Source organism: Osmia bicornis, chromosome 8 (assembly GCF_907164935.1).
Source record: "Osmia bicornis bicornis chromosome 8, iOsmBic2.1, whole genome shotgun sequence".
In the NCBI taxonomy this organism is placed as follows: Eukaryota; Metazoa; Arthropoda; class Insecta; order Hymenoptera; family Megachilidae; genus Osmia; species Osmia bicornis.
In genome coordinates, this window is record NC_060223.1 from 10,035,456 (window position 1) to 10,055,475 (window position 20,020).

Sequence of the window (20,020 nt, forward strand, 5' to 3'; positions counted from 1 at the left end):
TCAATCTGACACCGTTGGATGCAACGTGTTGGACGGGCGGGTAGCGCTCTTAGCGAAGGGGTGCACCCTGTTCTAGGCGGGGTGGGTGGTATGTAGCGTCGAACGCAAGTTCAGGGGGCCTAAGAACCTCCGTTGCCAGCTGATATTAGAAGTGCACCGTTTTTGCGTCATAGTTGCTCTATTTTGCTTTTGAGTATTAGCTCTTCTTTCGTACTTGAAATTCATTCTGTCACGTTCATGGTTCTCGACCCTAAACACTCATCATTCACAGTTCAGCCTCACGAACTCTATCACATAATCATTTATCCATCCGCATACCCCAGTATAGTGAAATATTAGCCCGTTAGATTTTCTATTTTAATTAGTGTTGCGAAAAATTTCCAACGCGAGAGTAAATATGACAATGCACTGACTAGTATTCAGTGGGAATCCTTTTGGTTTTTAAACTCAATCCAATATTTTATTTATTTAATCAAATTAGTTAGAAGGATTCCGCGGCATAAGACCGTGAAACACCATCTCATGGGAGACAAACCCATGCATTACTAGGCCTTTGCAGGCGCAGCTTTAGAATACGGAACATATGCAAATATGTTACCATATTCTAAACTGTAGTCCTTTTGTCTATACTAGGGGCGTCCGTCAATCTGACACCGTTGGATGCAACGTGTTGGACGGGCGGGTAGCGTTCTTAGCGAAGGGGTGCATCCTGTCCTGGCGTTACGACGTCCAGGCGGGGTGGGTGGTATGTAGCGTCGAGCGCAAGTTCAGGGGGCCTAAGAACCTCCGTTGCCAGCTGATATTAGCAGTGCACCATGTTAGTGTCATAGTTGCTCAATTTTGCTTTTCAGTATTTGCTCTTCAAGCATTGTATAAAGTTCCCTTTTCGAACTTGAAATTCATTCTGTCACGTTCACGGTTCTCGACCTCACGAACTCTGTCTCATAACCATTTATCCATCTGCATACCTTTGTGTAGTGAAATATTACCCCGTTAGATATTAATGTACCAGACATGTTTCTAGATTAGCATTTTCTATTTTAATTAGTGTTGCGAAAAATTTCCAACGCGAAAGTAAATATGACTATACACTGTCTAGTATTCGGTGGGAATCCTTTTGGTTTTTATGTGATAAAATTAGTTACAAGGATTCCGCGGCATAAGACCGTGAACACCACCTCATGGGAGATAAAACCATGCATTACTAGGCCTTTGCAGGCACAGCCATAGAGTACGGGACATTTAAGTATGTCGCACTCCATACGCTAAGCTGTTTTAAAGTCCTTTTGCCTATACTATTAGCGTCCACCACTCGGACACGTTGGATGCAACGTGTTCGATGGGTGGGTAGCGCTATTAGCGAAGGGGTGCATCCTGCCTTAATGGCCAGGTGCCATTGCGGCCAGGTGCCTTAAACAGGCGGGATGGGTGGTATGTAGCGTCTGGCGTATGAACTAGGGGGCCTAAGAACCTTCGTTGCCAGCTGATATTAGCAGTGGACGCATGTGGAGTCATATTTGCTTAATTTTGCTTTTCAATATTTGCTCTTCAAGCATAATTTAAAGCTCCCCTTTAGTCATGTTGCTAGATCAGTATTTTCTATTTTAATTAGTGTTGCGAAAAATAACGCGAGAGTAAATATGACGATGCACTTACGAGTATAGGGTGGGAATCCTTTTGGTTTTGAAAGTCAATGCATTTAGTTAATCAAATTAGTTACAAGGATTCCGCGGCATAAGACCGTGAAACCACTTCATGGGAGATAAAACCATGCATTACTAGGCCTTTTCAGGCGCAGCTTTAGAATGTGGCGCACGACCATATGTTACATATTGTAAACTGCAGCCTTTTGTCTATACTATGGGCGTCCGTCAATCTGACACGTTGGATGCAACGTGTTGGACGGGCGGGTAGCGCTCTTAGCGAAGGGGTGCATCCTATCCTAGGCGGGGTGGGTGGTGGTAGCGTCGAACGCAAGTTCAGGGGGCCTAAGAACCTCCCTTGCCAGCCCTATATTAGAAGTGCACCATTTTCTCGTCATACTTGCTCTATTTTGCTTTTCAGTATTTGCTCTTCAAGCATTGTAGAAAACTCTTCGTTCATACTTCAAATTCATTCTGTCGCGTTCACGGTTCTCGACTCTAATCATTCATCATTCACACTTCAGCCTCACGAACTCTATCGCATAATCATTTATTCACCCGCATACTCCAGTATAGTGAAATATTAGCCCGTTAGACGTTTATGTACTAGTCGTGTTTTTAGATCAGGATTTTCTATTTTAATTAGTGTTGCGAAAAATTTCCAACGCGAGAGTAAATATGACAATGCACTGACTAGTATTCGGTGGGAATCCTTTTGGTTTTTAAACTCAATCCAATATTTTATTTATTTAATCGAATTAGTTAGAAGGATTCCGCGGCATAAGACCGTGAAACACCATCTCATGGGAGACAAACCCATGCATTACTAGGCCTTTGCAGGCGCAGCTTTAGAATACGGAACATATGCAAATATGTTACCATATTCTAAACTGTAGTCCTTTTGTCTATACTAGGGGCGTCCGTCAATCTGACACCGTTGGATGCAACGTGTTGGACGGGCGGGTAGCGTTCTTAGCGAAGGGGTGCATCCTGTCCTGGCGTTACGACGTCCAGGCGGGGTGGGTGGTATGTAGCGTCGAGCGCAAGTTCAGGGGGCCTAAGAACCTCCGTTGCCAGCTGATATTAGCAGTGCACCATGTTTTATGTCATAGTTGCTCAATTTTGCTTTTATGTATTTGCTCTTCAAGCTTTATATTTCCAAAGTCGAGTCACTTTTATTGAAATAGTCTGGTAAAAACGTTTATTTCATCGCTATCTTCTCTATTCGCTCTCGTCTTCGACTGACCTCACACCGCGTTACGCATATTCTTTTACCCCCAATTACTCTGTCTTTCTTTCGCGGTCATCCTCCAAGCTATCCGACTATATACTTCACCCCCCTGGTGAGGCCAGCCCATATACTAGATCTGAGCCGTGAAATTTCGCCGATATTCTTACTTTTAATAAAGTGAGAATATCATCTTTAGTTTTTGCTAATCATACGTTTTAGCTTAGGCATTTCAGCACACATGAAGAAAACTGGTAGGTGAAAATACCTTTGGCCTTGTTCATTTTTATGCCCAAAGCTCATTCGGGTACTTAGATGTACTCGCGTGGGTGGAGGGCGGTGGACAAGGTTTAGTTTTAAGTGTAATACATTTTGGCGACTGACAAAAGTAGTGAACCAATAGTGAACCACGATACAAGTTCCACATGTGTGTGTGTGGTTAGGATGTGGGATTTGTATCGTTTATTAACAAGTTTAACTTACTATAATATTACAAAATACTTATCAAGAATAAAATGAAAAATTTTTACATTAGATAATTCAATAGAATACGAAAATGAAATGTATTACTTTAGCATAATGTTCACTATTATTTGTCAGTCGATTTCAGCAAAAAGGTATGATTTTATTAGAGTGTGAAAGTTGAATTGAACTCGGGTGTCGGAGGCGTCCCGGGACGTTCTCTCTAGGAGTAGGCTTTTTTGCACCCGGGTGGTAGAATGAGAACCGTGGAGTGAATTTTTGTGAGAATGATTTTTGCCCTTTTTTAAATATAGCGATAGGCAGGCAGGTAGTTTACTTCTGGTGTGATTGAGTTTAGTTTATAAGTAGGCAGGGCCAGAGCAAGCTTTCATGTTTCTCTTCGTATTCTCCTCTAATACGTGAGAAGCTTGTATCTGGGGTTGGAAATTAAAAAATCGAGAGGAAAAATGAAAATGCAAATTAATTAGTTGATTAATTAATTAATTTAGCATTCTCTCTTGATTTTTTCAAGGCCAAGCCTTATTAGTTTGTAAGTCGTAGTCGTGGTACTAGACCCGATTACAAAAATGAAGTATTAAAGTGAAAGTGTAGTGAAGTGAAGTGAAATTAAAAAGTGTCTTGTGCTTGGACATTTGCAAAAATTGTGCAGGTATGCGAGTAGCGATTCAAGGGATCGTTGCTCGTTTACGTGTTACGTTTTTACAAATGTCTGAGCAAACGTAAAATTTTCGCGAGTGATTTTTGTGAGGCTATTGCCGAAGAAAGAAGAGGCTACATGCCGAAGAGCCCCGGCAAAATTTGCCCAGAAGAGGGGAACTACTAATGGCTCTCCATCTTCGGATGGACAGTCATTCTGTCACTATGCTCGCTAATTTGTTTTTTCATTTTTTTTTTTGTATGTACCTTTTGCACATATCATCGAGAACATATTGAACTCGAAATTTTACGAGTTCAATACCCAGCTCGTCGAATGGTCAACTCGCGATTTTATTTCCCTTATTTCTTTTTTGTTTATTATTTTATTGCAATAAATTATTCTTTTCTTATTGAAATTTTTATTTAAATCCTGATCCTAATAATTATCTTTTCTATTACAGGATTTATTATTGAAATTATTATTTTATGTTGTCAGTTTTGTGGGGTTTTATTTTGGCACTATTTTATTTCAGGGAATTATTCTTTTCTTATAGGTTTTCTTATTCTGTTTCCCCATTCTACCGTTTTAATTTCGACTGAGATTATGATGTTAATAATCATATTTTGTATTGCAGCGTTTTATTGTTTAATTGTTATTTTCTCAATTGTTGCTGAAATTATGGTATTAATTATATTTTCTGTTTCACCATTTTACTGTTGAAATTTTTATTGAAATTTTTATTGAAATTTTTATTTAAATCCTAATGCTAATACTTATGTTTTCTATTACAGGATTTATTGTTGAAATTATTATTTTATGTTTTCAGTTTTAGGAGGTTTTATTTTAGTACTATTTTATTTCAGGGATTTGTTCTTTTCTTTTTGGTTTTCTTATTCTCTTTCCCCATTCTAGCGTTTCAATTTCGACTGAGATTATGATGTTAATAATCATATTTTGTATTACAGCATTTTATTGTTTAATTTTTATTTTCTCAATTGTTGCTGAAATTATGGTATTAATTATATTTTCTATTTCACCATTTTACTGTTGAAATTTTTATTGAAATTTTTATTTAAATCCTGATCCTAATAATTATGTTTTCTATTACAGGATTTATTGTTGAAATTATTATTTTATGTTTTCAGTTTTGGGAGGTTTTATTTTAGCACTATTTTATTTCAGGGAATTGTTCTTTTCTTATTGGTTTTCTTATTCTCTTTCCCCATTCTAGCGTTTCAATTTCGACTGAGATTATGATGTTAATAATCATATTTTCTATTACAGCATTTTATTGTTTAATTGTTATTTTCTCAATTGTTGTTGAAATTATGGTATTAATTATATTTTCTGTTTCACCATTTTACTTTTAAATTTTTATTGAAATTTTGATTTTAATAATTATGTTTCCTATTACAGTATTATATTGTTGATTATTTTATTATTTTATTTTATTGTATATATTTTATTGTTATTATTATTTTCTCAATTGTTACTGAAATTATAATGTTAATCATGTTTTCTGTTTCAACATTTTGTTATTTAAATTAGTATTTTATGTTTGACTATTTTGTACTATTTTATAATTTCAGGGTGGGTCACCAATGTAGCCACCTCCACGTGGTGTGACCTGGTAATTGATATCATTTTCTAAAGATAACTTTTAGAAAGCGATATCAAGCTAAGAGCTACAATAAAAAGATTTATATATTTTTTAATTGACAAAAATAAAAACTTGTATTTTAAAAATCCGCCATAAATGAAAGATTTTTGAAGTTCGTCCCTCTCGCCATCTATACAAAAGTGACGCAAACTACTCGACAGCTTACTGTCTTATCGATCGATCTGCCAGCGGTCGATAAGTTGCAAACTTATCGACTATTTCTTCGGCAGTCGGTAAGTTGTCGAGTAGTTTCCGCTATTTTTGTATAGCTGGCGCAATGATGCATTGCGAAGATACTAGGATAAAGCAAATAACGCTGGTTCTCGAGCTACAAATTCAAGTCTTGTAAAATGTGTAGTCACCGGTCAAAGTTAGCGAATCAAAAGAAACGTATTAATGTATGTAGCGTAGTACGAATAGCAGCTTTTGAAAATGATGAAGTTATAGGAATGTTACGCTTAAAAAAAAATCATTTTACATTGCATATGCATTTATAATACGTTTATTAATTGTTAATTAACTAAAGACATACACATCATTGAAATGTTCATTTTTAATATATGGTTAACTTTTGGCCTTTTATCTTGGGCAAATGGTCTACGTGAGTACGAAAAAGAGGATTTGATTGCTTTAAGAGAAGAGGTACGATCTATGTTTGATCATGCTTATTCAAGTTATTTAACATATGCCTATCCTTATGATGAATTACGATCATTAAGCTGTGATGGATTTGATACCTGGGGTAGTTTCTCATTAACACTTATTGACGCTTTGGATACCCTGGCCGTAATGGGCAACTTCTCTGAATTTCGACGAGTGGCAGAAATTATAAGCGCCAGAGCAAACTTTGAAGCTAACATTAATGTATCTGTATTTGAAACAAATATAAGAGTAGTTGGAGGATTACTTAGTGCTCATCTCTTATCGCGTAAAGCAGGCATCAATCTAGAACCAGGTTGGCCTTGTAATGGCCCATTGTTACGCCTTGCAGAAGACATGGCAAAACGTTTAATAGCAGCTTTTGATACTCCAACAGGAATGCCATATGGTACAGTTAATCTAAAATATGGAGTCCCAGAAGGTGAAACAAGTATTACTTGTACTGCTGGTATAGGCACATTTTTATTAGAATTTGGAACTCTGTCAAGATTAACTGGGGATCCATTATACGAGGAAGTAGCTATGAATGCTATTAAGGCATTACATTATTATAAATCCAATATTGGGTTAGTAGGTAATCATGTAGATGTATTAACAGGTCATTGGACAGCTCAAGATTCTGGGATTGGTGCAGGAGTTGACTCTTACTTTGAGTATTTAGCAAAGGGTACTCTCTTATTTCAAGATCCAATGCTAGCAACAATCTTTCATGAACACAAAGCTGCCATTGAAAAGTATATCCGTAGAGATGATTGGCATTTATGGGTTTCTATGACAAAAGGTCAAGTAACTTTACCAGTGTTTCAGTCTTTGGATGCTTATTGGCCTGGAGTATTAAGTCTATTTGGTGAAATTGGAGATGCTATGAAATCATTGCACAATTATCATCGTGTGTGGAAGCAATTTGGATTTACACCAGAATTTTACAATATACCACAAGCTGAAGCAGGCACAAACAGAGAAGGATATCCATTAAGACCGGAACTCATAGAATCAGTCATGTATTTATATAGAGCAACAGGTGATCCTTATTTGATACAAGTAGGGATAGATATACTGAGAAGTTTACAACATAGTGCTAAAACTACATGTGGCTATGCAACCATTAATGATGTTAGGGACCATAGAAAAGCAGATAGGATGGAGTCCTTTTTCTTAGCAGAGACAACTAAATATCTTTATCTCCTCTTTGACCCTGATAATTTTATTCATAATTCTGGCCAAAAAGGAGACATTATTGAAACTCAATGGGGTCAGTGTGTTATAGATGCAGGAGGATATATTTTTAATACAGAGGCACACCCTATAGATCCTGGGGCATTATATTGTTGCCACAGGAGTCATAATCTATTTCCAAATCAAAAAGCAACACTATGGAAGTTCATTCCTGTAAATGATCAGAAGAAAGAAGAAACTGCAAATAACAGTATATTGCTTCAAGAAGATATCAAAGTGAAAAACGATGATAAACAATCAATTGAAATTGTGAAATTATCTCAAATGAGGCATACTTTAACAAATAACGTAGAAAATGATCTTAATAAAAATTCTGCTAATTCTATGCCTTCTACAGATGATAAAACTGCTGATACTATGGTAACAAAGGATGAAGATAAATTAAGTATAAATAATGAAAATCCTGAATCTTTAAAAGTACAAGTTGTCGCACCTCCTTCAGTAATTTATAAAGCTGATGATAGTGAAAATATTGATACTTATGAAATATATGGTACTTCTGATGGACCTTATTCTAACTCTGCCATAAGAAATAGTACTGAATCATTCATTAAACAAAGCAATGTAAAAGTAAGATTTGAACCACAAATATTGTTAGAAAATATTAGAAAAGGAAATTTGTATCCAGCAAATAATTCTGCAAGGTTGAATTACCAGCTTTTATCTTGCCAGTCTCAATCATTCCTACAACGTATCTCAATTATAGGAGAATTTTTTTAATGTTATTTAAAACACTGTTATACATTAAAAACTAATTTATTATTCCCAACATCAGTTTTTGTATTTTACCTTAAAAACAATTAATTTATTTTATTTTTTTTATGAATTTTTATAATTACAGTAATCCTTCCAGGGAAAATAGTGGTCTAAAATGAATAATGAACTCAATTCAAAAGTCGGTTGACAAAATAATTAATTATGCTTAGTTGCAACTAACAATAAGTATATTATTGTTAGTCAACCGTTCGACCTAGAGCGAAATAAAATTCTATCAGTCCTACAGCGACCGCCGACTGGTAAAGACCTACCTGCTGATCATACATATACCATTATTTTATTTTCTGTATTTATTTAACTTGCTGTATATCTTCTTAGCTTATTGAACAAACCCATAAAGGGAACGAACTTGATAATTTTATCCCTTCCGTGTACCAAGTTCCACTATTCTTTTATTTATTACAAGACCGAAAAATTATTAGAATAATTATTTGATAAACATATTTTGAAAAGACCGCCTAGAATTAAGTATTTTTAAAGTTCGGTCACTGCGCCATCTATACAGAAGCGGCGGAAACTACTCAATAAATTACCGACTTATCGACTAAACTTCCGACAGTCGGTAAGTTAACGAATAGTTTTCGCCGCTTTTGTATAGATGGCGCACTGGCCGATGGCCTGGGGTGTTAGGGACCCCGAAGCACATGTGATACTCTTTGCAAGCAATGGAATGCGTAAAGGCATTGCATTGTGTCAAAGAAAAATAAATTAAAATAAATTAATATCGACATTAGCCCCCTGTGGTCCGGGGGGTTTAGAATACGGCCACGGTAACCTATGCCTGTCGTAAGAGGCGACTAAAAGGGGGACGTAGAAGAGCGAGTGGAAGAGTGTGCGACTAAAATGTATGGATAAGGATGAGTGGAATTAAAAGTACGGAAAGAGTCTATTTTTAACGTTTGTGACAAATTAGTTCTTTTGTAATTAGCAACTTTATTTCAATCATAATGTGAGCCGATACTTTTTAGTAATTTTTTATAATAAACAGATTTTGCGATAACTGATAACTGTAATTGATTGGAAATCGTTTGTGATTTACAAATATATCATTTTCATTGTTTGTGAGTGAATAATTTCTTAATTATTTACAAGTTTGTTTTATAATAACTAATTGTAGTGCGCATGCGCTACAGATCCGGTCGTACCCATCACTATTGGGATTCGCGATTTGTTCGTTTTTAGGTCTTATATTTCGCTATTTGCTTCGGGGTCCTTGACACCCCAAGATGGTATCAGGTCGGTATGTAGAAAGCACCATTGATGCATCGGGGTCCTTAGAACCCCGAGACTATACCAGGTCGGTATGTAGAAATAACTGATCATGCATAGGGGTCCTTAGAACCCCAAGACTATATAACTTCGGTATGCCGAATCGGCGGTGCTTCGGGGTCCTTAGAACCCCGAGACGATACCAGGTCGATATGCAAAGAGCGTCGACGATGCTTCGGGGTCCCCAACGCCCCAATATGGTATCAGGCTCGTATTAAGAGGGTACAACCAGTATAATTTTTTCCACAGTTTATTTCATTTACTTCATTCATTTGTTTTTTTTTATTAAATAAACTCATGGAAGGGAAATAACATTTATGATTATATCCCTCTTCTGAGTCTCAGCCGTGGACCCCATTTATTTTAATTTTTCCAGTTATTTATATAATTTTATCCCTGATTATAGACCAAGGCCATTTCAATATCCCTTACATCCTTACATTCCTTCCATCCCAGCATTCTTTACATCCCTGCATTCTTTTCATTCCTACATTCCATACATCGCTTCATCCCTTATATCCCTACATTCCTTACATATCTTTATCCCTTATATACCTACATTCTTTACATCTCTTCGTCCCTTACATCCCTGCATCCCTTACATGCCTGTATCCTTTACATCCTTGTATCACTTATATTCCTGCATTCCATACATCCCAGTACCTCCCTGAAATTGAGTTCAAATTTTTGCGGATATAAGACCTGCGATTTTATACAAATTTAGTTCCTTTTTTCGTCACCAGAGGGCGCTGACTCGACATCGAAATTTTAGTTCACATTTTTGCCGCCAGAGGGCCAGAAACGGAGCAAGATTTAGTTCCTTTTTCCAAAACCAGAGGGCGCTGATTCGACATCGAAATTTTAGTTCACATTTTTGCCGCCAGAGGGCCAAAATTTCGACTTGTTTTAGTTCCTTTTTTCAAAACCAGATGGCGCTGATTCGACATCGAAATTTTAGTTCACATTTTTGCCGCCAGAGGGCCAAAATTTCGACTTGTTTTAGTTCCTTTTTTCAAAACCAGATGGCGCTGATTCGACATCGAAATTTTAGTTCAAATTTTTGCCGCCAGAGGGCCAAAATTTCGACTTGTTTTAGTTCCTTTTTTCAAAACCAGATGGCGCTGATTCGACATCGAAATTTTAGTTCAAATTTTTGCCGCCAGAGGGCCAAAATTTCGACTTGTTTTAGTTCCTTTTTTCAAAACCAGATGGCGCTGATTCGACATCGAAATTTTAGTTCAAATTTTTGCCGCTAGGGGGCGCTGTTTTTCGAAATTTTCGCGAAATTCTAACTTACCTTTACTTACCTTTACTTACCTTCACTCGAAGCAGCCATTATAATATATTTATTATAAGGGATGCAGAGATGTAAGGAATGTAGGGATGAAAAGGGTGCAGGGATGAAAGGAATGTAGGGATGGAAAGTATGTATGGATTTAAGGGGTGAAGAGATGTAAGGAATGTAGCGGTGAAAAGAATGTAGGGATGTAAGGGGTGAAGCGATGTAAGGGATGTAGGGATGAAAAGAATGTAGGGATGAAAAGAATGTAGGGATCAAAAGAGTGTAGGGATCAAGATATGTAAGGAATGTAGGGATGAAAAGAATGCAGGGATGTAAAGGAATTCCGTAGGGGTCCGGGGCTGGGGCCCCGGTCTCCACTACACGCGGCCCGAGAAGTGCTGGCATCGGGTGTGGCCCCCGATGTCGGCGGAATTTGGTACATGGCGGCGGGTCAAAGGACCCTCCCTGCCGCCCTAGTACAGGCCACCGTGGTGGTTTTAGTGGGTAAAAATCCCACACTACCTCCAGCCCCTGCCTAGGGGTGCTGGAGGTGTCTTTCTGAAGATTTCCACCACGAAAAAAAAAAAAAAAAAAAAAAAAAAAGTTGTAAGTATTACAAGGATACATTTTTTGGTGTCAGTGCGCGCTGCGCTAAAAGACGGACTGGTGATAGAGGTACGATTGTCATACCGATTGTGTTCTGTACATATATGTAGACCTAACCACCGACGAGATACTGTCGTCGGTGACCTAACTTCGCCTGGGGGTGTCTGGGACCCCTAAATCATGACCCCTGGAAAACAGTGGCATGTCCCGTCTTTTGCATCTAGAATCATTGATAAGACTGAATGAATTGCGTCGAACTTGTCGAGAGATGGCAGCCGATTGACTGCCAACAGTCCCTTCTTCGTAGAATCAAACCCTACAACTTCGTAAGAATAAATTACTAGTGGTATCTTACTTTATTTTAATAAAATGTAGCAGTTAAAAATAAGATTTTAACAATAATTATTCCACTTTTAATTATATGAATACTATACAATCAAGATTTATCAAATAAATTGTAAATCGTACTGCAGAAAATTAGAATAATTAACTGTAAATTTTTAATAATAACTTCTAAAATTGTAAGAAATAAAATATTTTGTAAGAAATGTGAATAATTAAACTAATTTCCAAATACATTGAAAGATTTTTTAAAGAAGTAACAATAAGTATAGAACTGCCAGTGACTACTATCTATAGTCACTGGAACTGCGTTACGAAATAGTAGGGGGAAGTATTGATTCAGTGCCGAGTATAAATAAGAGGCGCAAGAAGTTATTTGCCATAATTATTTCGTTGCAATTCGACGTGGTTGTATACGAGAATTCATCAAAACTCAATCGTAAGTTAAATTTTTTAACAATTAAATGAAATAATTGATATGTTTTCCATTATTTTTATAAATGTTTTTGCGAAACATTTTCAAGATATGTTCATATTCACATTACATGATACTCGTGTATTTTTGTAGATTGTATACTATTGTTTTTTAATTTTTTATATTGACGTGTTTTCATTATTTTCAAGTTGTGCAAACATTAATTTCAATTATAGATAGTAAACTGGTAAAGAATTATTAAAACTTTGTTAAAGAGGACAGAATTTATAACGTAATTTACTAAACGACGTAATCATTGCGTTTTATAAAACGCATTTTAATTTTAGTCAAGGAGGAATTCTTAAAAGTTAAATAATCTACTCTATTTATTCGATATCACCTAACGTTGATTCAAATTAACATTTTTGTATTAGAAAAATAGAAAATCAAATATCTTAACAATAATTGATTGCTCTTTAAATAATCATGTATGTACGTACGCCTATCGTGAAAATTCTGCAATATAATTTTATTTACGTTTTACAATATTTTTTTATTTTTCTAGATGGATAATGCTGCTAAAGCAAACAGGGGAAATCAATGTAATCCTACTCATACACCATCGGGTCCAGGCCATCAAGCTGGTTACCATGGTGCCGGAACGAAAGCGGATTTAGATAATCACAGCAGGCAGAAAATCTCGCAGGACCCAAAATTCCGCAAATAAATTATATACGTTCCACCTGAAAAATATAATTTTTATATAAACACATGTACTTGCATTAGTAATGGTATAATATAGAATGCATTGATAAAATATCTAAAATTTTTAGACCTTTTATGAATTCCTCTCCAATCCTAAAATCCATGAAAGACATCCTTCAACAGGATTATATAAAATTAATATTTAACCAATTTATTTAATTGAATATAAATTTGTTAGCAATAACGAACTCTTACGATTCTATAACATTTTTTTTCACATACATAAACAATTTTTATTCAATATTCTGTATCCAATTTGGATGGCTGTTTTATCCAAAATCCCCAAGTAGTGAATTTTTCTCCATTTTGCTCTTCGCTTGGCGCTCGAAAGACTTTTATCTTTACCCGAGGCACCTCGTCTAAAAATATATCCAAATCTATTGAATAAGGAATAACATTGAATTTAAACCAGTAACGCATATGGTTAAATAAATAAATTACTTTAATTTTAATAAGTCTAGTTTCGTTAAACTTGTATGAAATTATTAAACAATTTTAACGTTGTACAAATTAATTTAAACAAATTCACCACTTATGTTACTTTTAATCTACAATTGCGTTTACATTATAAGTTACCATTTTTTGTGGTGACATCATGAACGAATATTTTTCCAACACCAGCTTCTGCTTTTGAAAATATTATCAAAGTCAAATGGTAAAGTAAGTAAGTAATTATCTGAAATAAAATACACATTTAATAAATAGCAACGCGAAATAAAATGGGACCAATATTTTCGGACTTACCATGAAGTTCATTGTTCACTATTAGATCTATAAAGTGACGTTTTCTATAGCCACGAACCTTTTATGTATTAGCAGGAAAGTATTTAGAGCATAACAGATCTGAATATTTGCGGTTTCCAGATACTTGCTTTCATAGTGAAAGTCATATTTTTCTTCTTAAAAGTAAAAGTTAAAATAAAGAGAAAGGACTTGGACCATCTTGTCAAAAAATTCTAATCACGCCAATCCTTAGAAGCATCTGGCGAAAAGAAATGGCACTTACATAAAATTTTGATAATGTATTTTTCATCTTTCATAATCTATACACATATATAAATTCTATATTATACATACATGTTTATACAATTTATATATATGTATGTGGAAGCCCATTTTTATATTTAACTACAACATTAATGAGGTTGTTCTTGAAATTCCACGAAAAACACTTCCGTGAAAGCGCTTCAAATAATCTAATCTAATAATTTTTGTGAAATCAGATATGTTATAATTAATGAAAATCACACATAAACCATAAATTATTATATAACAATTGTCCTATCAATTATTTCGCAAATTTTTATACAATGTTCTTGTTTAATTAAATCGATGAATCAATTCCATCCAACGCGTTCAATTACCATACATATTCTATTTATTTCTTCAACGGCAATTATTTCATTATTTGCCTTTGATTTCTTCATTTTTAATCACTTATACATTAACATTCTTTTTCAAAGTAGTACCTTCTGCCATGCAGTTTAATATTATTTAAACACTTTACCTTCTATACTCTAAAATAAATTTGTCCAATACCGGGAAGATTCTCTCTCAGGATTTTAATTAAATTTTTATGAATGCATTTTTTATTCACACCATCGTAGCTACTTTTCCTTTGGTCGACAATTGTGATGAAAGCTGTTTCGTATGCATCTCACACGAGAGAGACGCTATGTACAATATTGTTTATTTAAAGAGAACAAGGCAATATTATGTTTAATTTATTGTTCGTCTACGTTGATGGTGTCAAAGGAGAGAAAACGATCCTTTAAGAATAAAATGATAAAACTGGTTCAAATGATCAATGAATGACTTATACGTTAAATTTGACCATAGCCTTAACAATTAACGCTTAACTCCTACAACTCTCAATATAACGTTTAATATCATTGACAAAGATTTCCTTCGATCAATAGATCGTATTACATTAATTATTATCATTATTATCATTCTGGAAGACATCATTGGAAGACTCGTTTCATAAATATTATCGTATCTCATTTAAATAACACATTTTAGATAAACTGCGAGATGTTCTTCGGTTTTTGTTTAATAAAAAATTATAGATATCATATTAAAACGCAAAATATAAAATTGCTAATATCGTTAAAAGACATTAATATATTATTTTTAAAGATATGTTAAAGCTAGTTTTATTACAATGACATTTTTACTACCCTTTTTTTAACCCTCGGAGGGCGGACCATGGAGAGAGCGACAATTTTTATATTTCATATTATTTTCCATGTGTAGTTCATAAAAATTATTCATTTAACTTTAGATTGATATCCTTGTATATGTTTTATAAGTTTGGATTACGATTGACCAAGGCTCCATTGTTCAAGGGTTAATCTAACATTTCGATTATCTCGTTACACGAAATTGACGCTTATCTTGGTCACAAAACACTTTAATATGTAAATAATTCCACGTATTCAATCCGACACAATTGATAAAGGAATTCCGCACTCTTTCACACCCCATACTTTCAACAATAATCGAACAGTCTCTAGATTAAATAAGGAATCGTCAAACTAAAACGTGACATCGAAAAGAAAAACGAATCGAATTTGAAGAACATCTCGCTGAACTTCTGTCAAACCTACTACGATGGACTACAATTCATATTGCTTAAACTAGCGTGTGTGATCTATGCGGCCTATAAAGGCCTCGGAAGACGTTGGATTATAATGAACTAATTAATTGTACTCGTTCGTACATAACTGGTTACATATTTGCATTCACTTGCACGACGAGGAGACGTTAGAAATATATATTATTACGCGCTGGCAGCTAATCATTCTGAAATAATCATAAGAAAAGTGGTTGTGGTATTGCTAAAATATTTGAGACAACTGGGAGATGTGATACATTTTTGGAAATCTTGCAAATAGAAGTAATTGAAATCTCTCGTTGCATAAAATTGCAATTTTGGAATTTTTAAATCTTGAAATCTTGAAATCTTAAAATACTAAGGGAGGCCTCTTCCTAATTACACCAACACCTGTTGCATCCCTCCATCCCCTAAACTGTCCACTAATATGAATCCATGAGCAATTATTATAATATAAGAACCTAAATATCTTAACTTTCTCATAGTAAATTAAATAATTTTTTAAAATCTTTAAAATCTAATTTTTAAATAATTATAATTATATAAATTTGTGCTTATGTACATACATACATCACATCTCCCAATGGACATTGTCCCAAATACCTCGATATGCCCAAAATTGTTACTTTTCATTGTTAAAGATCGTTCGGTTACTAAACTTGTTTACTGAACGCCTCCTCGGCGGGGCGGGTAATTCAACGTGTAAATAGAAATTACAAGATCCGCAATGACGATTATAAAATCCCGAAACCTGTGTAACAGTATTTAGTTAACTTGTACGTACAATATTCACCGTGTTTCGCTTGTACACGCAACATTTGCTTGGAAGACATCGATCACTTACCGTCTAGCGAGATATTATTATTGTTTGCTGCTTGCTAAATATATCTAAATGTTTTTTTTTCTTTCTAAAAAGCCCCTGTTGTCGACGATCATCGTCAGAAGAAAGAAAAAAAAAAGAATTAAGATCTGGAAGACGTAGGACACGAAGCCGAGATTGCTGAAGAATAGATACATTTGCTCGTTCTACGACGCTCTTCGTCTTAAATATATCATTTAGCTAGATATGTGTGAGTTCTGGTTGAATTATAAATGTACAATCTCAAAATGTCTTGAACCTTCTTTTTGTGTCTACTTGAACGAGCGAAAACTTGTATATGTATAATAATGTCTCTAAGCGACGAGACGAAAAATCGTAAACTTTGTACGATTGGTTTTAAAAATTGTCGAAATCAGCAAAAATATAGACTTTTCTTTGTAATTCTCTCAAGGGAATGTTAGATTGCAGTGCAGCCGCTAAAAGCGGTACAATATTTGTACCATGTGATCCGGAAGTGATAGGTGCGCGATGGGGTTGTGCCAGGTCGTTAGAATCTCGATGAGTCCACTGTTTGAAATCGTTTGATCTAACATATTAAGTCAATTGACGCGAGCTGCAATTCGATGGTTCCCTTGAGCAGTGTATATCTACAAGATATTATCTTTATGGAAGACAAACGAAGATCGAAGGAGGCAAAGGTACGCGTTTGATCGTTTAAAACGGTAAACCGATCTTGAAGGCGTTTATCAGGGCAGAGCCGGAATCGTATACACCGATAACACCGAACAAAACTCCCAGAAAGATAACGAAGCAATCGTAAGCCACCGCGCTCCATTCCATCGAATTTCTTTTTAATTTCAAATGAAAATAACACGGCCATATGAACGACAGCATGGTTCCAGTGAAGGAGCCTATGAAACCCATCAGGATACTGAAATGAGGAATGAATATTGCCATAAGGATGGTGAAGACGATCACGCCAACCCTCCACGCGAGACCCCAGACTTTCAGCTCGCGATCCACCGTCCATATCGTCGGGAAGATCGTTTTCGGTCTACCCCTGAAAAACGCTCTCTCGAGGAGTTCGCAGGCCGCGTAATACGGCAACGGATACGAGAGCACCGCCTTGACCACTAAGCAAAAATTCACCAGACCCTTAAAACCAGCCGAGTGTAAATTATTGGTGATCACTTGCTGGGTGTCGTTTTGAAAAGTTAAGAAACAGATCCAACCGAAGAGAGACTTGAAGGCGGCAGCCGCGATGTGACTCCAGTTAAGCATCCAATCGAATTTCGAACGATCGATCAGATTACCCTCTAAAGTTGGTAGAAATATCTGCGATGTGTAACTGAACACGATCACACCGAGGGAAATCGGGAAATTCTTAAAATCTATCGTCCATTTTACCTTGGACCAACCCCAGTCACCGATCTCCAAGACACAGTAACCGACGATGATGGCGTTTATGAACAGATGGGACATGGTACACCAGAAGCTCAACACCGAGACGTGTTGCAACGACTTGAGAAAACCGAGAGGCAGTAAAAATATTCCGGTCAACATCATCCAGCTTCTGGTATCGATCGCTCCCTCGGGAAAGGTACCGATCATCAAGTCACCGCAGACGACCACGTACAAGATACAAGTCATTAATAATTCGATGATCTGCGCTATGTTCACAGCTCGTACACCCCATGTAGGCCCGAAGCATTCCTTCGCGATTGCTACGTACGAATCTCTTACTCGTACGCGTTGACCCGTCACGGTATCGAGTTCGTACAAACATTCGACGAGTATTTTACCGGTGTAACAACAGATATGCGCTATACCTATCATCGCGGCAATGGCCCAGTAACCGCCCCGTAAAACGGCGAACGGTAACGACACGATGAACATACCCTGAAATTAGAAATTTATATTGAAATGGAATTACCGGCGTTGTAGGTGTAGCCAAAAAATACCTGTATAGCGTTTGTAACATTCCACGCGGCTTGCCATTCGTTAATTTTTACTCCCGATCCACCGAATTCCCCGCCACCCTCGTCGTATTCGCTAAATTCTCCGCTACTAACGCTTCCTGTTTTAATTTTGTCCCTGAAATGTAACATTTCCCGAGTCAATGAGTCAATTTCCCTTTCGAAAAGAAAGAGCCTTTTTATTTTACCCGTTTCGTTGATAACTAAACGAGTCCTCCGCTATGGCTACATCGCTCTGGTCCCGATATCCTTGATCTCCGTTCATGGTCATCATTTCCGTGTTATCGCGACCTTCGTCGAACGATTTCAACTCTCCTTGACCGTCCTGTCCTGGAACCGGTCGTTGACCCGTCCCGTTTCCACGAATAAGTTCCATACAAGGACTGTTCTCCGGCCATTTAGCCTTCAATGTTTCCCATGCAACGTTCACAGCTGCACCGACGGAGGGTATGTAGAATCCGCGAAAGTGGGCCATTGTTTAATTTCCTCCTCCTGAAAACAAAAATAATTGATATGTTAGTAAAAACTTTTAGTGATGCGATTAAGAACTTGATAGTATCAGGTGTACAAATACTTTGATAATGTTTTTTTTTAAATAAAATCTAGTAGAATTATAAAAATTATTCGTTATCAACTGTTGCGGATACTTTAATACTTTGTACATACAATAACTCGATATCTGTGGCCATCGTCGATATACTTACGCAACATACTTTTCCTTCGGTTTACACTTCCGGCAATAAAAAATAAAGCAGTTAATCAAATCGTATCGAATAACCAGTTTACATTGCCACCAGGTAATTTGGAAATTTTATTATCCAATTGACAGCTATCATATATTTTCTGATATAAATGGTAACGAGGAATATTTATCGAGTCACTTTAACTATGATTCCTGATTTATTCGATCGGCTTTAAATGAATGAAATTTAACAGATATTATACATGTAGGTCATTTTAATCACTTGATAGAAAAAGGGTCGAATATATATAGCTTGAAACAGTTATATGGCAATGAAATTTTAATATGAGAATATTATCCCCAGATATTTATTTAGATTCAATATTTTGAGGAAGAACCTTTTAATATTCTTTTCATTATTCTTTTCTTATTCACCCTCTTTTCTTTTTACCTATGTATCTTCCAAACTTTCCTCGGGGCAATATATGTTTGGTGTCTCCCTATGAACGTTTGTTCCTGATTTCGAATGATCTTATGGTTTAATTGTAATCTTTACTTACCGAACGAAGAAGAAAATTCGCCTCCCGATATACGGGAATGAAAGTTAGCGGGTTTTGAACGATGCAACGATGGCAGCCGCGATCTCCTCCACCGTCGACCTCGTTCGTTTTTTCGGGGCAGGTGAGGCTAAACTAAAAAGAAAAATAAGGGGTCCGGCAGCGAGTCCCGTGAACGAAAATACTTGAAAAGAAAGGGTCGAAACCGTCTAACTACGTGGGCTACGATACCGCATGGTCGTCTACGGTCTACCGCGATCGTCTAGTCCTTAATCGCGAGCCCTTAATCGCGCCATAGACTACGGGGTTGGCGTTTCAGGGGTTGGGAGATCGGAAGAATATAGCCAGCATCCCTCGAACGCGCA

The 20,020-nt window shown here is 36.2% G+C and overlaps 2 protein-coding genes across 3 annotated transcripts; one reads left to right on the forward strand and one right to left on the reverse strand.

The window, feature by feature from the left end:
• The first annotated feature begins 6,021 nt into the window (after nucleotides 1-6,021).
• LOC114877631 (ER degradation-enhancing alpha-mannosidase-like protein 2) lies at nucleotides 6,022-8,316 on the forward strand. Its single transcript, XM_029190458.1, has one exon. It carries the CDS (start codon nucleotides 6,195-6,197, stop codon nucleotides 8,265-8,267), a length of 2,073 nt encoding a protein of 690 aa, XP_029046291.1. The 5' UTR covers nucleotides 6,022-6,194; the 3' UTR covers nucleotides 8,268-8,316.
• A 5,772-nt stretch (nucleotides 8,317-14,088) lies between these two features.
• On the reverse strand, nucleotides 14,089-19,962 carry LOC114877670 (vesicular inhibitory amino acid transporter). Of its 2 annotated transcripts, XM_029190547.2 has the most exons (5): nucleotides 19,659-19,962; nucleotides 19,121-19,146; nucleotides 18,605-18,908; nucleotides 18,402-18,534; nucleotides 14,089-18,339 (listed from the first exon to the last, which is right to left on the reverse strand). In XM_029190547.2, the coding sequence occupies exons 3-5, from the start codon at nucleotides 18,889-18,891 to the stop codon at nucleotides 17,155-17,157; spliced, it is 1,605 nt and encodes a 534-aa protein (XP_029046380.1). In that variant the 5' UTR covers nucleotides 18,892-18,908; nucleotides 19,121-19,146; nucleotides 19,659-19,962; the 3' UTR covers nucleotides 14,089-17,154. The 2 variants fall into 2 exon arrangements, with proteins under 2 accessions (XP_029046380.1, XP_029046379.1); XM_029190546.2 differs by lacking the exon at nucleotides 19,121-19,146.
• Between the last annotated feature and the right edge of the window lie 58 nt (nucleotides 19,963-20,020).

Coding starts and splice junctions, on each gene's coding strand:
- LOC114877631 (XM_029190458.1), top strand. CDS start 6,195: ATGTTCATTTTTAATATATGGTTAACTTTTGGCCTTTTATCTTGGGCA.
- LOC114877670 (XM_029190546.2), bottom strand. CDS start 18,891: ATGGCCCACTTTCGCGGATTCTACATACCCTCCGTCGGTGCAGCTGTG. Junction 18,535..18,604: donor TTTAGTTATCAACGAAACGG/GTAAAATAAAAA, acceptor GTTACATTTCAG/GGACAAAATTAAAACAGGAA. Junction 18,340..18,401: donor ATGTTACAAACGCTATACAG/GTATTTTTTGGC, acceptor TTCTAATTTCAG/GGTATGTTCATCGTGTCGTT.